Below are 18,774 nucleotides of genomic sequence, written 5' to 3' on the forward strand. Positions count from 1 at the left end.
TGGTTCTCTGAAGGTTTTTTATCTTCTTATAACTACAAATGCAGAACCATCCTCTCTGGGTTTTGAACAGAATTGCATGACTTTTCATCTGTGTCCTTTTAACCCTAGGAAAGGGATAAAGTGATACCGCTAATTATACAGGGTTTTAAAGATGCGGCAGAAGAAGCGGGAACCTCCGTAACAGGGGGCCAAACAGTGTTAAACCCCTGGATTGTTCTAGGAGGAGTCGCCACAACTGTCTGCCAGCCCAATGAATTTATCATGTAAGTTGGCTTTTGTTTCATGTGTCGGAACCTATTTTTCTCTCGTTCTCTCTAAAAATAAGGTGTATTAATTAAGGTACCATTCACTTGCTGTACAATCACCCATTTCAGGTGTGCAGTTGAGTGGTTTTTGGCCTATCCGGGGTATAGAATCACCAGGGTCCCTTACGACACTTTCATCACCCTGAGCAGAAACGCTCCCACTCAGTTATCACTTGCTGGTCCTTCATACACATATTGGTTGGTGTCTCGCTTAGTATATTAACATGGAGTATTTTTATATTCATAAATTTTGTAGCATATATCTGAACTTTGATCCTATTTCTGAGTAACTTTAGACCTTGTAAATTTCACTTAACAAAAATATATACCACATTATTCAGCATTTTATCTGTCTATTTTTTGCCTTAGCTTTTTGAGACAAGGTGTCATTCTGTATCTCCTACTGATCTCAAACTCATGATCCTCCTGCCTCAGCCTCCTCAGTACAGGAATTGCAGGTAAGCGCGGCCTTGACAGCTTTTCTGATTTTGTTTTCTTGTACTTGGGATTGAATACAGCTGCTTGTGTCTGTTACCACGTGCTCCACCGCTGAGCTCTCCCTCCATGTCAGCATTTCCAGTGTACAGTTCATTGGTTTTCTAAGTACAGGCTTGAGCAGTCGTCAGCCTCTCCAGTAGCCAGAACGTTTGCATCCATGCAGCAAGCCTGTCTGCATGCAGACATTTCCAGTTTCCTCCTCTCCGAATGCTTTGGAGACCAGAAAGCTTTTTGTCTTTAAAGATCTGCCTGTTCTGAGCACTTTATATAAATGGAACCATTCTATGTAGGACATTTTTATTGTTTTTTGTTTGTTTGTTTGGTTGTGTGGCTGGTTGGTTTTTCCAGACAGGGTTTCTCCGTGTAGCCTTGGCCGGCCTGGAACTTACTCTGTAGACCAGGCTGGCCTTGAACTCACAGAGATCCACCTGCCTCTGCCTCCCAAGTACTGGGATTAAAGGCGTGTGCCACCACTGCCCAGCTTTTGTTTTGTTTTTTTTGAGACATTTCTCTGTGTAGCTCTGGCTGTCCTGAAACTCACTCTGTAGACCAGGCTGGCCTTGAACTCACAGAGATCCGCCTGCCTCTGCCTCCCAAGTGCTGGGATTAAAGGTGTGTATTACCACCACTCTACTCCATAGTGCTTTTTATGGCCTAGTAAGCTTTTGTTTGTATGTACCACAATTCTGCTCACTGGTTGGTGGAATTTTGAGTTGTTTTCTCCTATTACTATGAATGTTCTACAGATTCAGTTTTGTTTTGTTACTTTGTGTATGCACAGACACAAGTTCTCCACATCCCTTCTAGAAGTTGTTCTATGATGTCATTCTGCTCATAGCCAGGCCAGCATAGTGTAGGTGACATCCCACTGTGGTTTTGATTTGTGTTTCCTTGATGACTGATAATGTCGGGCATCTTGTCTTGTAGCTTTCTTTGGGGTGGGAGAGCATTTCTCTGCATTCTTTGGAGATGGATCTCAACACAGATTTTCACTTCCCGTGTTTGATGTTAAGAAAAGGGACCCTCAGGCTGGAGAGGTGGCTCAGCTGTTAAAGGCTAGGCTCACAACCAAAAAATACAAGAAGAGGCACCCTGTCCTATTTTTAAGTTAGTAGAAATTCCACTTACCTGTTTTACTACGTGTTTTATCTATGGGGGGCGGGGGACAACTTGCAGGAGTTGATTCCCTGCTATCACATGAGTCCTACGAATTGAACTCAGGCCCTGAGAGTTGGTAGCAAGTATCCACTGAGCCATCTCACTGGCCCTTGCTTCAGTTTTTGATGAGTCATTGGTAGCTATATGTTAATCTGGGTCAGAATTTAAAAGATGTAAAAGAATCTACAGTAGAGTGGCCCTTATCTGTGCTGAGGCCCCAAGTTTCCCATCCTAGGCACCCTCTTACTAGTTTTGTGTATTTGCTATTGATATTTTAGTTATGTTTGGTTATTTTGATACCATAACTAACACTCCAAGAGTAATCTTAGAGCAGGTCGTTAGGACAGGTTCTAGGAATCCCTAGGTCAGGGGTGTACCAGCAATGCTGAGAGCCTGCCCTTCATAAAGGCTCTCCCAGGAGCCGCTCCCAGCAGTGAACAGATCAGCCAGATTCTCCATATCCTGACTGGCAGTGGATTAACAGATTTAATCTTTGCTGTTCTGCTTGGTGGTTTTTGTCGGTTTGTTTTTCTAGTACTGGGGGTTTGAACCCCAGGCCTTGTGTAGGGAAGGAAATGATTCTGCTCTTGAGCTATCCTTGCTTACTTACTCTTGCTGTTGAGCTATCCTTGCTCACTCTGGCGTGCTCTCTTTCTCTCTCAATTGTTATTTTGGCTGTTGTGTAAAGCAGGGTTTGATCTTCCTGCCATTGTCTTCCAAGTACCGCAGATGACGAGTGGAGAGCAGTGTGCCCAGCTTCCGCTTGGTGGTTTGAATCTTACTCATAAGAGTGAAGTTGAACACCTTATTCACTTTCCCCAAGCTCTTTTTACTCCAGTAGCTGAAGACATTCCCATTAAGCTTCCTGTGTCTTACTAGGAGGTTTCCTTCTCCTAACAGACGGCATATGTGGGGCAAGCATGAAGACCTGAGTTGTGTCTCCAGCAGCAACATAAAAGCTGGGTGTTGGGGCTGGGCGGTGGTGGCGCACACCTTTAATCCCAGCACATGAGAGGCAGAGCCAGGTGGATCTCTGTGAGTTCGAGGCCAGCCTGGGCTACAGAGTGAGTTCCAGGAAAGGCACAAAGCTACACCGAGAAACCCTGTCTCGGGGAAAAAACAAAATACAAGAAAAAAAGTTGGGTGTTGGCAGTGTTCACTGTAACCCCAGCACTGGGAGGCAAAAAAGGCAAGCCCCTGGGGCTCACTAGCCAGCCAGTCTAGCCAAAATGGTGAGAGACCTTATTTCAAAAAAATAAGGTGGTAAAAGTGACGATAGCACTCAATATTGACTTCTGGCTTCTGCCCCGCTCACACACATGTGCATTCATACACACACACACACAGACACCAAAAAAAAGTACAAAACATTCTTTAGCAAGAGTTCCTGCCAGGCGGTGGTGGCGCACGCCTTTAATCCCAGCACTCGGGAGGCAGAGCCAGGTGGATCTGGGCTACCGAGTCCCAGGAAAGGCGCAAAGCTACACAGAGAAACCCTGTCTCAAAAAACCAAAAAAAAAAAAAAAAAAAGAGTTCCCGCTTTGCTTTAATCATGTGTTTGTTTCCTTGGTTAGTTTGACTAGAACATGCTCTTTCTCTCTTCTGCAGGCCAGATAATGCAGTACCAGGAGATGTGCTGGTCTTGACGAAACCCCTGGGGACACAAGTTGCGGTCGCTGTGCACCAGTGGCTGGATATTGTAAGTAAGGAGCTGCTGAGGAGTGAGGTGGCGGTGAGGGGGCAGTTAGCGTTCAGAGTTGCTTTTTAGTTTCGGTAAAGGCCTTAGATGAAGTACCCATATCCTTATAAATGAAAATTTAATCCATCTAATGTTTGAAGGAGGTAAGGCCCAGCTTGAGGTATCAGATTGTGTGAATAAGAATTCTGGGAAGTGACATTCAAAATAATATAAATAGGGTTAATTGTTGACATATTAGTCCCAGGGTTTGGGGTTGTTGTGATATGCTACTGTTGTCTTTAAATTGATTAGTAACTTAACATTTAGATGTGCCGGGCAGTGGTGACACACGCCTTTAATCCCAGCACTCGGGAGGCAGAGGCAGGCGGATCTCTGTGAGTTCGAGGCCAGCCTAGTTTACAGAGCGAGATCCAGGAAAGGCACAAAGCTACACAGAGAAACTCCGTCTCGAGAAAAATAAACAACAAAAAAGAACATTTAGATGTGTGATGTTCTTGTGGAGAATGAATAAAAGGATATTTCTTCTAAGCATTATCCCACAGAGCTGTCTTTTTTTTTTTTTTTTTTTTGGCCGTGACAGCTCCAATGACTAAGGTTTCCCTCTGCCCTCACATGTGGTGTGTTTAATTTCTGACACTACCATCTGAAACTACCAGGCTTGAGAAATAGTTGGGAAAGAATAATGCAGACTTATGTCACTTATCCATCGTTTATCTTGGCTTGATATAGCCACTAAGAAATCTCAGAGCTCAGCCATCGAGTGCTCTTCCAGAGAACCTGGCTTCTCTTCTCAGCACTCACTTGTGACCAACAGCTGTTCCAGAAGGATTGATCCAGTACCCTCTTCTGGCCTCTGTGGCACTGCATGCGTGTGGTATGCAGACTTACGTGTAGGCAAAATGCCCATATACATAAAATACTAAAAAGTAAAGTTTGCCAAATGGTGGCACACATCTTTATCCCAGCACTTGGGAGGCAGAAGCAGGGGCATCTCTGTGAGTTTGAAGCCAGCCTGGTCTACAGAGTGAGTTCCAGTATAGCCAGGGTGTCACAGAGAAACCCTGTCTTGAAAATAATAATAATAATAATAATAATAATAATAATAATAATAATAATAATAATAAATAAAATTAAACCTCAAAAAAAATTTTTTTCATCTCAGAGGTGGCGACATTCTTCACTTATTTTCCCTCTTTGCTCAGGATGTGAACCCTCCTGGGAAGTTGCTGTGAAGATGGTCACAGAAGTGCTGTGTAGTGACTGTAGCCTGTACAGTCTTATGGGGGTGGGGGAGTAGAAGGGTAAGGGTGTCAGGAATGGGGGAGCCAGGGCCTTCTCTCTCTCCACTTCCGTTTCCCATACCACTGCTTCATTATTTATTTATTTTTAGTGACTACTCAGAATTTGAAAAGGCAGATATAATGTTTTAGGTTTTGTTGTTGTTGTTTTTTTATAAAGATAGAGGTAACTGTCAAGAGTTTTAGAACCTGTAGTCTGAGGATACTGGTTTTTGACAGGCAGGGAATGACAGGTACAGATATCAGAGTGGATGTTTCTTCTGGGAGAGATGGAAGTTGGTCCTAACGCCTAGCAGTGTGTGGGAGGTTATTGGATTTTGTGATACTGGGGACCAGACTCGGCATCACATATGCTAGGCAGGCTCTACCCCAGCGCCTTGGGTATTGTTTAAAGTGAATGTGTGAATCATAGAGCAATTAGTGGTCTGTGATATCTTTGTGCCATGAACCTTACTTACATCATTGTGCTAAGTTCTTTGACAATCAGACAAAGGCCTTTTTGTCCCTTTGATAATACCTTATTTGCTTACCCAAGGCTATCCTCAGCATGGACAGTTAGAAATTCCCCATGTTTGTATCAAGATAGCTTCACTGCAGGAGTCAGTTAAAGTACAAAAAAAAAAGTATAACATAAAAAATGGAAGCCACTTACCTAATAGAGGAGATGGGAAAAAGAGCCAAGGCATGGGGAAAATTCTGTTCTTGTTACAGTGTTCAAGGTTTTGTGAATACTAGTCAAACGCTTGCTGGAGCTGCATCCTCGGTCCTTAAAAACAATGTTAATAAAGGAATTTATACCTGGCCAAATAAGAGTGGGGTCCAGCTTTGTGTCCTATTAGATTTACATATCCAGCATGCTGTGATATTTACTATGGAAATGTGGGATAAGCAGACAATAATAGCATGGTGGTATTTCCATGAAAAATACTAATCACAGAGGAGCACAGAGTTAGAACATTTCTCTGCCTTTTCACACTAGATAAATAAAATTCCTAGAGACTAGTGTGTAGCTTAGTGGTACAGGCTATGCTGACCATGTGTGAGGCCCTGGGTTTGATCACCAGCAATATGTATACATATCAGACATACCCCGGTCCCAGGAGATGACTAAGCAAAGTGTTCTTTTTCTAAGTGTTTAGGAGTAAAGATGAATCACATTTTCGTTTTTCTCTCTCACCTATGTTCCTATGGCTAGCCTGAAAAGTGGAATAAAATCAAGCTAGTGGTCACCCAGGAAGATGTAGAGTTGGCATACCAGGAAGCGATGATGAACATGGCGCGGCTCAACAGGACAGGTATGGGGGGGCAAAGGGCGTTCTGGTGAGGGGTGGAGAGAGAACGGAAGGAGACCCAGGACGGGGAAAAACTTAGCAGTGACCAAACACCAGCATCTTCTCTTGGTACCTGCTTTGGGTCTGTAGATTACTACTGGGAATATAGGCAGATGGTGTTTAATTCATAATTTCAGTATGACAGCTCCCTAATACTTTTCAACTCTTGAATGTGGAAGTAGCATCGGGTTTTGAATCCTGTTGTGAGTCGAGGAGAACCTGTTCTCAGTAAAAAGTGTTAGATGTGACTTCTAGTAGATAATTTCTCATCATAATGTCCACATGGGCCTTCCTCCTCCTTTGAGCCAGTTGTCGGGGGGTGGGGGGGGGCACTTTAAGAATCCCAGTAGGGCTCTGCACACATTTAATCCCAGCACTCAGGAGGCAGAAGCAGATGGATCTCTGTGAGTTCAAGGCCAGCCTGGTCTACAGAATGAGTTCCAGGACCGCCAGGACCACACACAGAAACCCTGTCTCAAAAAACAAACAAAAACCCCACCACCAACAAAGCAGTAGGTGGGCTGGAGAGACGGCTCAGTGGTTAAGAGAGCCAACTGCTCTTGCAGAAGATCAGAGTTGAGTTCCTAGTACCCATCCTGGGTGATTGACCTCCAAGAGCACTTGGTGTCATGTGCACATTCACATATACATAATTTTAAAATAATGAATTATTTTTTAATTAAAAAAAAAACTGCAGTCAAAACAGTTTGCCCTTTCAATTGTGAAATGGACTCTTAATTACTTTTCTGTTGCTGTGGCAAAACAAACACCATGACCAAGGCAACTTATGGAAGAAAGGGTATTGGAGGTTTGGGGGGGGGGGGGTAAGTCTCCTTCATGCCATGGCAGGGAGCAGGAAGCTATAGCAGTAGCTAAGAGCTTACATCCTTATCCACAAGCAGGAGGCAGTGAGGGAGAGCTAACTGGGAATGGCATGGGCTTTTGAAACCTCAAAGTCTGTACCCCGTGACACTTCTCCTCCAACAAGGCCACACCTCCTAATCCTTCCCAAACATTTCCACCTACTGGTAACCAAATATTTGAATATATGAGCCTATGGTAGCCATTACTCATCCAGTCACTACACAGGCTTTAGTGCATGACTTTAAACTAGTTAAGATATAGTGACTTGTTTGATTGAATGGGAGATGTAAGTATAGGATTTTTTTTTTTTTTTTTTTTTTTTTTTTGGTTTTTCGAGACAGGGTTTCTCTGCGTAGCTTTGCGCCTTTCCTGGAGCTCACTTGGTAGCCCAGGCTGGCCTCGAACTCACAGAGATCCGCCTGGCTCTGCCTCCCGAGTGCTGGGATTAAAGGCGTGCGCCACCACCGCCCGGCCAAGTATAGGATTTTTATTCAGTTATATAAACCATCACAAAGCAGGTGCTGTACAAATGTCAAGTGCTGCTTTTTCTTTCATATATGCGTATGTATTAATATAGGTGGGGGCATACATGTGTACAAGTGTACATGCATGTGTGTATACGTGTGTGTATAGAGGCCAGAGGTCAACTTTGAGTACCCTTCACCTTGTATTTTGAGGCAGAATCTCACTGACCTGGAGCTCACCCATTAGGCTAGGCTGGCTGTCTAGCAAGCCCTAGGTGTCCACCTGTCTCCACCTCCCCAGCATGTGGCGCCAGGCACAGGTTTTTTTCTTGCGTTCTGGGGCTCCAATTTCATACCTTACTGACTGAGCTCTCTCCCTGGCCCTAGCTGTTGTTTTAATTGTAGTAAAATAGCTTCTTTGGCCATAGACGACACCTGTAAATAAGGGATATAGTAAAATTACCCTGGCTGAGTACATTTTGCCTGCAGGCTTCAAAATATGTCAAGGAAAGGCTATTCTAAAACTTAACTGTTGATTACAAGAAAGACAAGCATTAAAAACTGAGTCTAGATGTACCACGGAGTGTCATTGTGTGGTTAACTGGTCATCAGAACTTTGTCATTCCAAGTGTTTGCATTTAGACTTGCTGGTCAGGTAACACAAAGATGTCCCCGCTACTCATCATGAGCCCTTTGAAACTGGATCTGAGTTTGTATGTGATAGCCAGGGCTTTATATGGCGTGTTGACAGCAGATCTCCTCTTGATCAAATTTCCATGCTTCTGATTTAGTGTCTCCACTCTATCTTCTGTGTACAGTGTACACTGTTGGACACCCCCCACCCACACACACACACACACACACACTTTGATCAAATTACAACTGGGATTCTAAGCAAATCACTTAAGAGCTTAGCTGTTTTTCTGTGATAAGAAGGGTCAGCCATCACTGGGAAACTATAGCCTCCCAAAGACACATTGGATTATCAATTGTCTGGTTTTGGGTTTTTTTGTTTGTTTGTTTCTCTTTTTTTGAGACAAAGTATCAAGTATCACTATAGCCTTGGCTAACCACTCAGTCCTAGAGTTCCTCCTGCCTCTGTCTCCTCAGTGCTAGGATTAAAGGTGTGGGCCACTATGCCCCTCCTTTCTCAGACTTTTAACAATGTGTCTTCCAATCAATTAAATGTTAAACTTCCAATCAATTAAATGTTCAGGGTGAGATAAATCACTCATTTGCCTATGACCTTTTATTTTTGTTCTGTTTTTTGAGACAGTCTCATGTAGCCTGGTCTGGCCTCCACCACCCTTGAACTTTTAATCCTCCTGCCTCTGTCTCCTGAGTGCTGAAATACCAGGTGTGTATCACCCTGCTGGTTCTGTGCAGTGCTAGGAATCAAAGCCTGTCTTATGCAGCCTGATTTGATGGAGGCATTTTCTTATTGGGGTTCCCTCCAGCTTGTACCAAGTGGATGTAATAGCAGCCAGCGTACCAAGGCAATCCTTGACATGGTTTAAGCATCTTTTCTTAAGTATGTCTTTATGTGTCTGTATGTGTGAACACATTTGCACAGTGCCCTTGAAGGACAGAAGAGGGCATCAGATCCCCCGGAGCTGCAGTTACAGGAGGTTGTGAAGCTCTTGCTGTGGGTGCTGGGATCTAAACGTGGGTTCTCTGGAAGAGCCACAAGCCCTCTGGCGTGCTGAGCTGTCTTTCCAGCCCCCACTTTAATCATCTTTCACTGTTTTACTGGTGTTCACACCAGCTAAATAGTTTATAATTAAGCAGAGGCACTTCTCATGGATCTTTTAAAAACGGTAAGCCATTGTTTCTAGAAAGCTTGTTCTTAGCTTTTTATGCACTGCCCCCCGCCCCCCACAAGCACCACTGTGCACCTGTGGGTGCCGTGGACGTAGGTAAAAGTCAGAGGACAGTCTCCTTGGTCCTCACCTTCCACCTTGGTTGAGACAGGTCTCTTGTTTGCTGTGGCATATCCCAGATCTGTGACCTTCTGAGAAATTCCCGTCCCTGCCTCGGTTCTCACCTTAGGGTGCAGAAATGCAGATGCTCCGTAGGCCCCGTGTTGGTTCTGGGGACCTGAATTCAGGGCCTTGTGTTTGCACGGCAAGTGCTTTCCCCACGGGACCATCCTCCGGCTACTGACGCCTTCCGACAGTCCCTGCTGGGTAGAAATGCGCTGCGTTTGCCAGTAGAGCAGAGCTAAGAGCAGAGGCAAGAAAGACGGGCTCTTCAGCAAATGGTGCTGAACTCAAAAACAATCTGGGCACTGACTTTACCTTTCATAAAATACAACTCTGTTTATAATGAGAATTCCCAAATCTTCTGCAGATAGATTTGCCCAAGCCAACTACTCAGGAGGCTGAGGGAAGAGGATCATTGGTCAAGGCCTGCCTGGTTAAAAAGTTTATTGCTAACCTGGGCAGGGTGGTAAGGCTCTGTCTCAAAATTCCAGAAGGGGAAAAAAAGAGGATGGAATTATATGCTTCCAATAGAGAAGTTTTTTGATTTTGTTGTTATTTGTTTGTTTGAATTTTCAAATATATATATATAGTGTGTGTGTGTGTGTGTGTGTGTGTGTGTGTGTGTGTGTGTGTGTGTGTGTGTGTTGAGACAGGGTTTCTCCGTGTAGCCCTTGCTGTCCTGGAACTCACTCTGTAAACCAGACTAGCTTTGAACTCACAGAGATCCCCCTGCCTCTGCCTCCTAAGTGTTGGGATTAAAGGTGTGCACCACCATGCCCGGCTCAGCATAATATATTTTGATCATATTCTTTTCCCCTTCCTAGAAAAGTTTTAAAACTAATACAGATCAGTGGAGAAATCCCAGCGCCCATATTAAAGCCTCTTGTCTCTGTCTGATCCTTGTTTGGAACGTGTTGACTATTTTTTCTTAACCTTTGTGTTTTTGCTTTGGGGGATTTCTACTTATCGTACTACTATAATAATTATCTCATTAATGCAGATTGTTTTAGGAAATGCTTTTACACACAAAATATTTTATTTAGCTCTTCACATGTGGAGGAAACAGTTTACTGTGTAAAGGGAAAGAGAACCTTACAATCCTGACGGTTCTTACAAATGATTGATATTGAATCTCCCTACACAGCACTTACTAAAGCACTTGAATTTGAATTGCGTGTTACTTGAAAGATCCAATTAAACTAAATTTTAGTATATATCATATATAGTTGTACATGATTGCATGCTTATGTATCAAAATGCTTTGAAATGTATTAGTATTGAAATAGAAATGTAAAGATTGCTGTGGAATGTGTCTATTATGTTTTCCTTATGTGTTTCATTTGTTTAGAGCATAAAATACCTTTTTTAAAAAATTGTTTAAACTCAATAAGGCTAAATGAATACTGTAACTGTGAAAATATCTTTTAAGTCTTTGTCATATTTTTCTTTAAAAAAAAAAACTAAAAAACAGCTATTGCAAATTATGTCATTCCTGATTAACCAGAACTTTGTGGTTATTATTAAGTCAATTTTATGCTTCCTTAAAAACAACAGCAAAAAAACCCACAAAAGTGCAGAAGAAAATTGTGAATGGTTGTCCATCCCAAAACAGCTTCAGTTTGCATTTTTAAGTATTCCTCCATGGCTTTTAAATATTTCCCTTCAGCTTACTGTTGTTGCCTTATTGGTTATTACAATGCACGTGGACCTAGTGGCTGCTCTTACTCCTTTTGCATTACTGATTATTTATCCATGTACCTATCCATATACACTGGCACACAGAATTTTGAATGACCAAATAATGTTCTACTAGAAAGACAGTCTACCTTTAACAATCCATTTGAAAATTAAACTTGTCATAGTTTTACTTAGAAACTAGGGCTGTGCAGCTGCAGTCACCCTGAGATCTGGCAGGAGAGCAGAGCCAAACTAGCAGCGGGGAGGGCTTTGGGCAAACAGTACTGGAACAAGTGCACATCCATGTGCAGAACCAAAGGGAAGACCGTTGTCTTTCATAGAAAGTAACTCAGAATAGCTGTAGGCCTCCAGGAGCACAGCACAGAAGATACAACAGTTAGATGGACAGAAGTTTGGTACTACCGAGAGAAGAAGATGGATGTTGACTGTAATTAAGATAAAACTGTTCTATACACAGCAGCTAAGGTCATGAAAGACACTTGGGAAATAGCTCAGTTGAAAAAGAACTTACCCACAGTCATGAGTTCTTGGGTTCAAGTCCCTGAACCCACATAAGGAACTGGCTATGGTGATATACCCTTGAAATCCCAGTGCTGGGAGGCAGAGGCAGGTGCGTCCCTGTGGCTTGCCGCCAGCCAGCCTATTATAACCAGTGAGCCTCGGGTCTCAGTGTCCCACAACGTAACATGAAGGACTAGAGAGATGGTTCAGTGGTAAAACTCACAGAGGACCTGGGTTCAAGTCCCAGCACCCACATGGCCACTCAAAGCCATCTGTAACTCCAGTTCCAGAGCGTTGCTTGCCCTCTTCAGGCCTCCATGGGCACCAGGCACACAAGTGCAGCCTAAGTGCCCATCCACATAAAATAATAAAATATTTTTAAAAATCAAAAAGTAGGATGGGTGGTACCTGAAGAACAACACCTGCAGTTGCTTCTGGCCTCCACATGTACACATACATGTACACATACACCATATACATGTACACACAGAAGAAAAGGCAAGGCACAGAGTGGGAGAAAATCTACAAAAACACATTGCTGGTAGTGGTCTGATGGCCAAAATTTATGACAAATTCTTAAAACTCAAAAATAAGAAAACAAAATCAAAAGCTCTGAACTGCACCTCATCAGGAAAGGTGTATTGGCAATAAGACACCCAGAGATGCTCGGGGTTCTGTGTCCTGAGAGAATCACACATTAAAACAGTGAGGTGCTCCTCACACGTGTCAGAATGCCAAACTGCAGGCCGCGACAACACCAAACGCTGACAAGAACAGGGAGCAACAGGAACGCTTGTTCATTCCTGGTGCTGCAAAGCACACGTGCACTTTGCAGCAGTTAGGCCTCTTGGTACAGAACTAGTGTTATTGCTAACCATATGACCTAACGGGTGTGCCTAACTGTTTACCCCAAAGCAATCGTCACACAGGAATCTGCATGGATTGTTTATAGTGCCTTTGCCCCTACCTGCCGAGCTTAGAAACAGCCAAGATCAGTGGGTGAACAGACAACAGCACATCCAGGAGTGAAATATTACTATCAGTTCTTCAAGGGGGGTTGCCCGTGAATGAAAGCCTGGGGAAGCCGCCTGCAGATTGCTAAATGAAATGGAAGAAGCCAGTCATGACCTTCCTGAAAAGGCAGACCATGGAGACAGTAAAGAGATGAGTGGCTGCCAGGGCAGAGAAGGGAGGAAGAGCTAGGAAAAGAGGCCCGCGAGGCCAGAGCAGTGGAGCTGATTCCCATGTGCATGTTGTTACACATTTAGGAACACACGGTGAGTCCTCATATAAACCATGTGTCCTAGCTGACCGTAAAATACAAGTTTGACTCATCAAATGCACTAAGGCAAAGTGTTCCCGTAGGCCATGTGGGAACCCTGGACGACATTTTGTTCAGTTTTTGTTTAAACATGCTCAGTTGATTCTTCTTCCCTAATGCTGCTCTGAATAAGAAAACCTGAAGGTCTGGTGTGGCACAGGCCTGTAATCCCAGCACTTGGGAGGTGAGGTGGGAGGAGTAGGAGCTTGAGGCCAGCCTGGATCACATATGGACCCCATCTCGAAGCTTTAAGAAGTAAAAGTCATTCCGTTCTCGGGAAACTCGAGTAAGAGTATTTAAGTCGGGCACTCTTTAAATGTGTTAGTAGACTGTGGGTTTGTTTTGACGGGTTCCCTCTCGACAGCTTTTTTATTTACTAGGAAGTTGGCCTCGATGGACCTGCTGCTGGGTTCCATGTGGCTGAGTGGTTTCAGCTGCACTGAGAACCCAGTCCAGCGTTTAACCCTGGTCTCTGTTGACTTTGTAACGCTGCTTTGTGCCGTCTCTCCGTAGAGAGGCTTTGGGTGGGGAAAGGTGAGTTGTTCTCAAGTCCTCCTCTGCCTCTCCCAGCTGCAGGCCTTATGCACACGTTCAACGCTCACGCAGCCACTGACATCACAGGCTTCGGGATTCTGGGCCATGCGCAGAACCTGGCCAAGCAACAGAGGAACGAGGTGTCGTTTGTGATTCACAACCTTCCTGTGCTGGCCAAGATGGCAGCTGTGAGCAAAGCCTGTGGAAACATGTTCGGCCTTATGCATGGGACCTGCCCGGAGACATCAGGTACAAGGATCCTGTTCCCTGGTCAAGCTAAGAAAGCCCTGGGCACCAGTGAGTCCCCACTTGGTATGAGGTCAGGCATGGCAGCCGTGCCCGTCCTGCTGTGGGTTCCCAGTGCCCTCCAGTGGGACTGAGATGCTGTTTCGAGTTGAATGGGGCTGTGTTCTCCTTTTATACGGTGGTGTGGAAGATGGATGCTCAGGAAAGATCACACATCACATTGACTGGAAACTTAATCCTTGAACTCTGACAACCATAGATAAGATTAAACAGGCTGGTTTTTTATTTTTCTTTAAACGTGGTGTTTTAGCAGAACATCACAGCATTCCCCATTACTTAGAAAGCAGAGTCAGGATGGTTACAAGTCTGAGGCTGATCTCTGCAACATAGCAAAGCCCTGTCTATCTTAAAAAAAAAAAAAAAAAAGAGCCAGGTGTGTCTTGTACATGCTTGTAATCCTCATACTCAGAGGGCGGAAGCAAGTTTGAGATCAGCCCAGGCTATGTACTGTGATCCAGTTTTTAAAATAAAAAGTTGTTTTAAGTACAGTAGTATGGAGCTGGAGAGATGGCCCAAAAATTAAGAGCACATATTGCTCTTGCAGAGAGGAGTTTCCAGCACTCACATCTGGCAGCTCACAACTGTCCGTAATTCCAGCTCTTGGGAGGTAACGTCTCTAGCCTCCATGGACACCCTCACTCGTGAGCATAGGCGTAATTAAAAAGGATGATCTTTTAAAAAGTGGCGTAGTGTGTGTGCTGTGCTTCAGGGTGTATGTACCACTTCAGAGTGTTATTTCCCTTTTGCTCTGCTCCCTGCTTCTCTTTCCCCCTTTACCTTGCTGCCTCTGTTTACCTTCTAAGTTTTCTTTACCTCCTATTTTTTTCTCCCTCAGTTTTCCTCATTTCCGTTTCATTTTCTCTAGAACTTGTTTAATGCACATTGCTAGACCCAACTCCTAGGAAACTGGTCGGCATGGGCCTGAGTCCCTAAAAGATTCTGGTATCAGGCCAGGGTTGGAGCCCACAGAGCCCTCTACCAGGACTTGGCATCCTCAGCTCACTGCTCTTACTAGAAGTGATTAGACCCGTTGGCTGCTATCTGGCTGGAGCAGTTTCTGCCACCTAGTGGGCACCAAGTGAGCATTACATGAGCTAGCAACCTCAATCACTTAGCTTGGTTCCTTCGTTTTCTGAAAGGTTTTCCCCGGTCACTTAGAAATTCAACCTTTCTGGCCTGGCTGCTAGAAACAAGAAGGAAAATTGGTATTTTTGTGTTTTGCAGAAGGTAAGAGTCAAGACTAGTGCCTAGATATCTTCAAGGAAAGGCCTTCTCATGAGTCTTAGGTTTAAAAACATGTCACAGCATCATTCTCGGTGAGATGAGGCGTCTACAGGGAAGCACAGGGAAGGAGACCTTCTCTTGTGTCTCCTAGTGTGGAGTAGGTCACTCACTAGCCTGTGTGATTCTGGCTCTGCACGTCTTTCTCGTCTGCTAGTGTTTCAGTGGTGTGGAGGGAAGGTCATTTTCAGTGTGAAGTTAGCGGGGTTTATTAGTGTTTTACTGTGGTAGGAGTTTACCAACAGATCACTTACCCTGTCTCTGGAGTGGAGCAGCCTCTGGGGGTCGGGCAGCCTTGGTGGGGGTCCAGAAAGCCGCCGCCTTCTTTCCCAGCACCATACAAATAGTAACTCTTCTCTCTCTTTGCCAGGAGGCCTGCTAATCTGTTTACCGCGCGAGCAAGCAGCTCGGTTCTGTGCAGAGATAAAGTCCCCCAAATATGGCGAGGGCCACCAAGCATGGATTATTGGGATTGTAGAGAAGGGCAACCGCACAGCCAGAATCATCGACAAACCTCGGATTATCGAAGTCGCACCTCAAGTAGCCACGCAAAACGTGAATCCCACACCTGGTGCCACCTCCTAATCTAGACAGAGCTAGCTACTGGATTTTGTTTTTAAATAGATCTATTTCTTTTATCATCACTTCAATTAAAGACTAAGAACAACACAAATCTCATTGTGTCTACACATCTGGTGACCCTAGGTCGGTTTGTGAGTGGATGCAGTTAATAAAATGAAATCCATGGCCTTCTTTTCCTGTTACATTAACTGAAGATGCACCCACCCTCGAGGCAGCTTCTGAGTTGAGAATGATCTTGTTATCCATACTGTTGATTCATTTTGAATCTTTCGATGCGTATCTCTTGCCGCATAGGCGCTTTCTAAAGGTGCTTCCCACCCCAGACATACTGAGAGCTGTGTCACTGGGCAGTCCCTGTCTTCTCCTTTTCTGTTTCAGTGTCTCGGTTGACATTCTAGAAAGACAGAATTGGTAAGTGACATGATGGTCTCCCAGGAGTCACAGGGTTGCATGATCCCTTGAGTCTTTGATTTGTAAAGCTGAGTCTTAACAACTCGGGGGCATTTCTTCGACCCAGGACATTATGCAGTAGCTCACAGACTCAGTTCAGTAAGGTTTACTCTGCATGGAAAGCACTTAGAATTAAAAAAAAAAATTCTTTTTTTTTTTTTTTTCTTTTTTTGTTAGCTTTCCTGATACTTGCAGTAATACCATTAATGGTTCTTTACCAATAGGAAAAAGGATACTTTTTGCAATGTAATTAGATGTTCTATAGTGTGACAAGGAATTGCCTTCCGATAGGGGGTTCATGTATAATACTCATTTATAATTCAATATCTAATTTACTTCGGAAATAATTTTTAAATATAATCAACAATAAAGACTGTTCTGTGGATGGTAGCGTTTAATACATTTTATATTTTGTATAGTGATTTCAGGCCTCTTGTTTAAAATCAGCAGCTCTTTAGCCTAATCCTTAGTATCATTTTGTCCCCGCGCCTGTACTTTCCTGTGCACGCATTTTGTGATCTGTGTTAAAATCTGCATTGCCACCACTGCAGCTCAAATTTAAAAGTTGGTATTCAAATAAATATTTAATTTTTTTAATTGCTCTTGTATAATCAGATGCCCTTTTTAGTATTATTTCAGAAGCATTTGGGAGGGGTTTGCCTAAAGTACAATTTATTGGGAAAAACTAGATTTTAGTTTTATAAAACTTTTAAGTCTTTCATGGGACCTATATTTTCTTGAATTAAATTTTGTAGTTCTAGAACAAATAGGCAATCTACAAAGGTGTTGTCTGTGTTTCTTAAAAACAGGGGCTTCCTTATCTTTTAACTATGAAGCAGCTGGGGACTCCCATCGGTAAGCACAAGGGCGCTGGGTCCTCAAGCACCTTCTTCAGTAGAGAAAAGCACCACTTCTCCAGGTCACAATGCTTCCTGCTAACAGGCCCCAAAGCTGCACTTTGTAAGCTCACCCAGCCTCACTCAACACAGAAAACCAGGAACCTGCCACTGGGCAAACGGATTCCCTGAAAGGAAGAGGCCGCAGCGTGGTTGTGTCCTTCAGGAGCCACGGGACCTCCTGTATCCACCTAGAGCTGGAACTGAAGCCACCAAGCGTGGCCCTGAGCAGTGCAAGCTGTCACAGAAGGACACTAACTGGACACTTTATAGGAATCTATATGATGTTGGTCCTCGAAAGTACACACCAGTGGTCTGCAAAATAAAATGTGTTGGAATCCTGTGAGTGCAGAAAACATACTGTTGGGCTTGCTTCTGTTTTGTTTCCTCACATGGGTGAAATCGAAGCTAATTCTGTGTATGGTCTGTCCACAGAGCTTGTACTTTTCTTGATGGCAAGCTTGTTGAGATGAAGTTTGATGGATAATACCCTGAGTTGTCTTTAAAGATTCATAGAAAAAGAAAATGCCGGGGACTTAAGGGGTCCATGGATTCATGATCCAAGAAAAACCCTTGTGTTTTCAGAGTGCTCAGAAACCTGTGTGTTGGAATCACCCAGGCATTTGTCAAGAGACATTCCTGCCCTTTCCCCAGGCCCACTGAATCAGTAATTCTGGCTGTGGAGCCAGATAATCTGCCTTCAAAGTGAACCCTTTAGGGCTTTGTATGCTAAAGCTTGAGACCCACTAATCTCAAACGGAATGCTGACGGGTGGTGTAGAAAGTGGGGCTCTCAGAGCTCTTTGTAGTCTTAGCCTTTCTATTTCCTGTGCCTGACCTGTGACCCAACAACACTGTGTGTGTGTGTGTGTGTGTGTGTCTGTGTGTGTGTGACTAGAAAGTTCCTTGACTCAAGTGTCTGTCACTGGGTTCAGTTCTTGAGTTTGGTGAAGTCAATGTGGAACTCTTAAATTTATCCAGCAGTCACTACTAGCTGATTTCTGGTACCAGTCTAAAGCTTCACACTGAACACTGTTCATCTTGGAAATCTGTGAGTTCTACGATGAACGTTGCACCCCTAATAGTTGGGTAGGTTAAATAGGAATACTGATTATACCTGGAGAAGCTGGGCCCTGCTAGAGTCAACTCCACTCATATATCCAGAGTTTTTGCAAAGGAATGTCAAAGTTTACCTGGTTGTTTCTACAAGCTGGGTTGAAACTAATTGTTTCTAAGAAAAAAATGTAATAACATACTTGTTCTTTTTGGCTCAGTATTTTGAAATACCTTCGTCTTAGAAGTTCTGTATGAGTTATAATGAATTACGTGGAAGTGTTTTGATCTGATTAGGTGTATGAGCGACACGCTTGCAGTCTGAATTCAGCATTGCTTTCAAAAGTGTCCTGTCTTGAGCTGGTAAGATGGCTCAGTGGGTACAAGGTGCTTCCCTCACAAGCCTGATGACGTGAGTTCCATCCTCGGAACCCATGCGGAGGGAAAGCTCATCTCCACATGCACACCAAGGCATGTACTCACACACTTAACAATAACAATAAATATAATCTAAAGTATTTTAAATGTTAGAGCTCTAGATCTTTGTCTTACTC

The 18,774-nt window shown here is 43.8% G+C and overlaps 1 protein-coding gene across 7 annotated transcripts in view; it reads left to right on the forward strand.

The window, feature by feature from the left end:
• Positions 1–17,526, forward strand: part of Sephs1 (selenophosphate synthetase 1) — a 29,592-nt gene extending 12,066 nt beyond the window's left edge. For 6 of the 7 annotated variants that reach the window (XM_006974661.4, XM_076572751.1, XM_042278118.2 and 3 more), the window contains 5 exons: positions 109–263; positions 3,570–3,660; positions 6,154–6,253; positions 13,690–13,902; positions 15,611–17,526. In XM_006974661.4, the coding sequence (XP_006974723.1) occupies positions 109–263; positions 3,570–3,660; positions 6,154–6,253; positions 13,690–13,902; positions 15,611–15,825 (774 nt within the window). In that variant the 3' untranslated portion in view covers positions 15,826–17,526. The remainder of the gene's footprint in view (positions 1–108; positions 264–3,569; positions 3,661–6,153; positions 6,254–13,689; positions 13,903–15,610) is intronic. The other variant, XR_006072435.2, reaches the window with a different exon arrangement.
• The last annotated feature ends 1,248 nt before the right edge of the window (positions 17,527–18,774 follow it).

Source organism: Peromyscus maniculatus, chromosome 5, assembly GCF_049852395.1.
Source record: "Peromyscus maniculatus bairdii isolate BWxNUB_F1_BW_parent chromosome 5, HU_Pman_BW_mat_3.1, whole genome shotgun sequence".
Classification (NCBI taxonomy): domain Eukaryota; kingdom Metazoa; phylum Chordata; class Mammalia; order Rodentia; family Cricetidae; genus Peromyscus; species Peromyscus maniculatus.